The sequence below is a fragment of the Zingiber officinale genome, chromosome 4B, assembly GCF_018446385.1.
Source record: "Zingiber officinale cultivar Zhangliang chromosome 4B, Zo_v1.1, whole genome shotgun sequence".
Taxonomy (NCBI): Eukaryota; Viridiplantae; Streptophyta; class Magnoliopsida; order Zingiberales; family Zingiberaceae; genus Zingiber; species Zingiber officinale.
In genome coordinates this window covers 64794939-64796693 of record NC_055993.1, presented here as the reverse complement: position 1 = coordinate 64796693, position 1755 = coordinate 64794939, and the positions used below count along the sequence as shown (strand labels likewise).

General features: G+C 44.9%; 1 protein-coding gene across 1 annotated transcript; it reads right to left on the bottom strand.

Moving 5' to 3' along the window:
• Positions 1-464: 464 nt before the first annotated feature.
• On the bottom strand, positions 465-1539 carry LOC121977575. The gene is made up of 2 exons (XM_042530073.1): positions 1119-1539; positions 465-1002 (listed from the first exon to the last, which is right to left on the bottom strand). The coding sequence occupies exons 1-2, from the start codon at positions 1455-1457 to the stop codon at positions 571-573; spliced, it is 771 nt and encodes a 256-aa protein (XP_042386007.1). The 5' UTR covers positions 1458-1539; the 3' UTR covers positions 465-570.
• Positions 1540-1755: the final 216 nt, after the last annotated feature.

Sequence of the window (1755 nt, the reverse complement as noted above, 5' to 3'; positions counted from 1 at the left end):
ATGCACTTAACCGTTAGCTCAGTTCATGTATCGCCCTTTACTTGGTCACGTACGTTTTTCTGACGACTTCAAAGTTGTTATATTTCATTTTCCCCAAGTAATTATCTCATTTCTAACTACTTGAAAGTTGTTATAGTTTCACTTTCCCAAATAATCATCTCATCAAGTTCTTAATCTTTTAAATGCTCAATCCTCTAACCATCTTCCTTACATAATCAATATTCCATTTCTTTTGGCTTCGCCAAAGTTACCTTATAAATATTAAAGGAAAAACGAACAAGTATTGAATTAGTACCTACTTGATAATGTGGTCAATATGCTATTAATTTTTTTTAAAATTTTATTTTGCAGTATAAAATAACTTGTAGTACTATGTATTTATCACGGTGTCGTTATATTTACGTGGCCGTCATTGACTGAATATTAAAACGAACATTAAAAAGATAGAATTGAATAGAATAGAATAAATAAAGAATAGGTCATGAATAATAATAATAATAATAATATATTGTTGTAACATTTATATTAAGATTAGTTTCAGATTACACATATTTCTTCAGCGGTATATTCCTACTTGTCCGCTTCTTCCGACGCCAAACTCTTTTCGTAGACGAGTTGCGCAAGCAAGCCGACGAAGATCAACCCCAGCGCCGCAACCTTCCGCCACTCCACCTCGGGAGACACCAACACGGCATTGCCAATGGTGACGGCCAGTACCACCATGAGCGCCAAGTAAATATTGCGGCGGATGTTGGACGCCGCCGCGCTCCTCCTGCCGACCTCTTCGAGCCTCCGAGCCTCTTCTCTCGCCGCCTTTGCCGTCTTCTCCTTCATCACTGGCGACTTCTCCCGCAGGCTCTTAAAGAACAAGCCTTCGTTCCGGTCCCGCTCCATCTGCTCCTCGAACTCCTCCAACACCTTCTCGCTCTGCTCCATCTCCTGTCGGTTTACCTCCGCGGCTTCATCGATTGCCTGCGCGCGGCTCTCCAACTTCTCCAAGATCTACTCTACACAAGGGAGGGAGGGAGGGAGGGAGTGACTTATAGATATTGATGGATCGGAGGAAAGGGGTTTAGGGAGGGAGAGGTAATTAGAAGAGCGAGAAAGGGAAACCCTACCCTGGCGCTGGCCTCGTCCAGGTCCTTGAGGGCTTTCTCACCGATCTGCTCCAACTCGGCGTTGGCCTCCTCAGCGAACTGGGTCAAGTAGGCGGAGCGCTCGTCCAGGAACTCGGTGACGCGGACCTTTTGGGTTTGCAGCATAGCGATGCGGGCCAGCAGCTCCTGCCGTCGTTTGTCTCCTTCCGAGGATGAGGAACCGCCGGCGTCGTTGGCGGTGCAGAAGCAGAAGAGAGAGGGCCGCCGACGGCCTGCTGGTGGCTTGGTTCGGTGGGCGACTGATGCATTTGGGCGGACGAAGAAGATTGGTGGCAATTGCAGCGCCTTGAGGGCGTTCATTACTTTGATTTTGGTCGAGGAATTTGGGGAACCATGCGTGGCTAAGAACTTGTCGTTGGTATTGTTTTACCACTTTACCCCTTCGATAAGATATTTTGCTCCCTCACTCTCCATTCGCCGCTCGCTGGAATGTGGGACCACAAGAAATTGCATCACATACTTTCTTTTTATTAATTAAACATGCCCCATTTCTTAATAGGATTTTCGATTTTCATGTTAAAACCATTCTTTCTTTTTTTTTCTTTTTTAATCAATATGCTATAATCTTAGTTGAACTTTCAATTAGCTATTAAAAGAA

Excerpts from the sequence above, each read along its gene's own strand:
- LOC121977575 (XM_042530073.1), bottom strand. The coding sequence starts at position 1,457 with ATGAACGCCCTCAAGGCGCTGCAATTGCCACCAATCTTCTTCGTCCGC. Across the intron at positions 1,003-1,118 it reads TGGACGAGGCCAGCGCCAGG|ATCTTGGAGAAGTTGGAGAG; the intron begins GTAGGGTTTCCC and ends TGTGTAGAGTAG.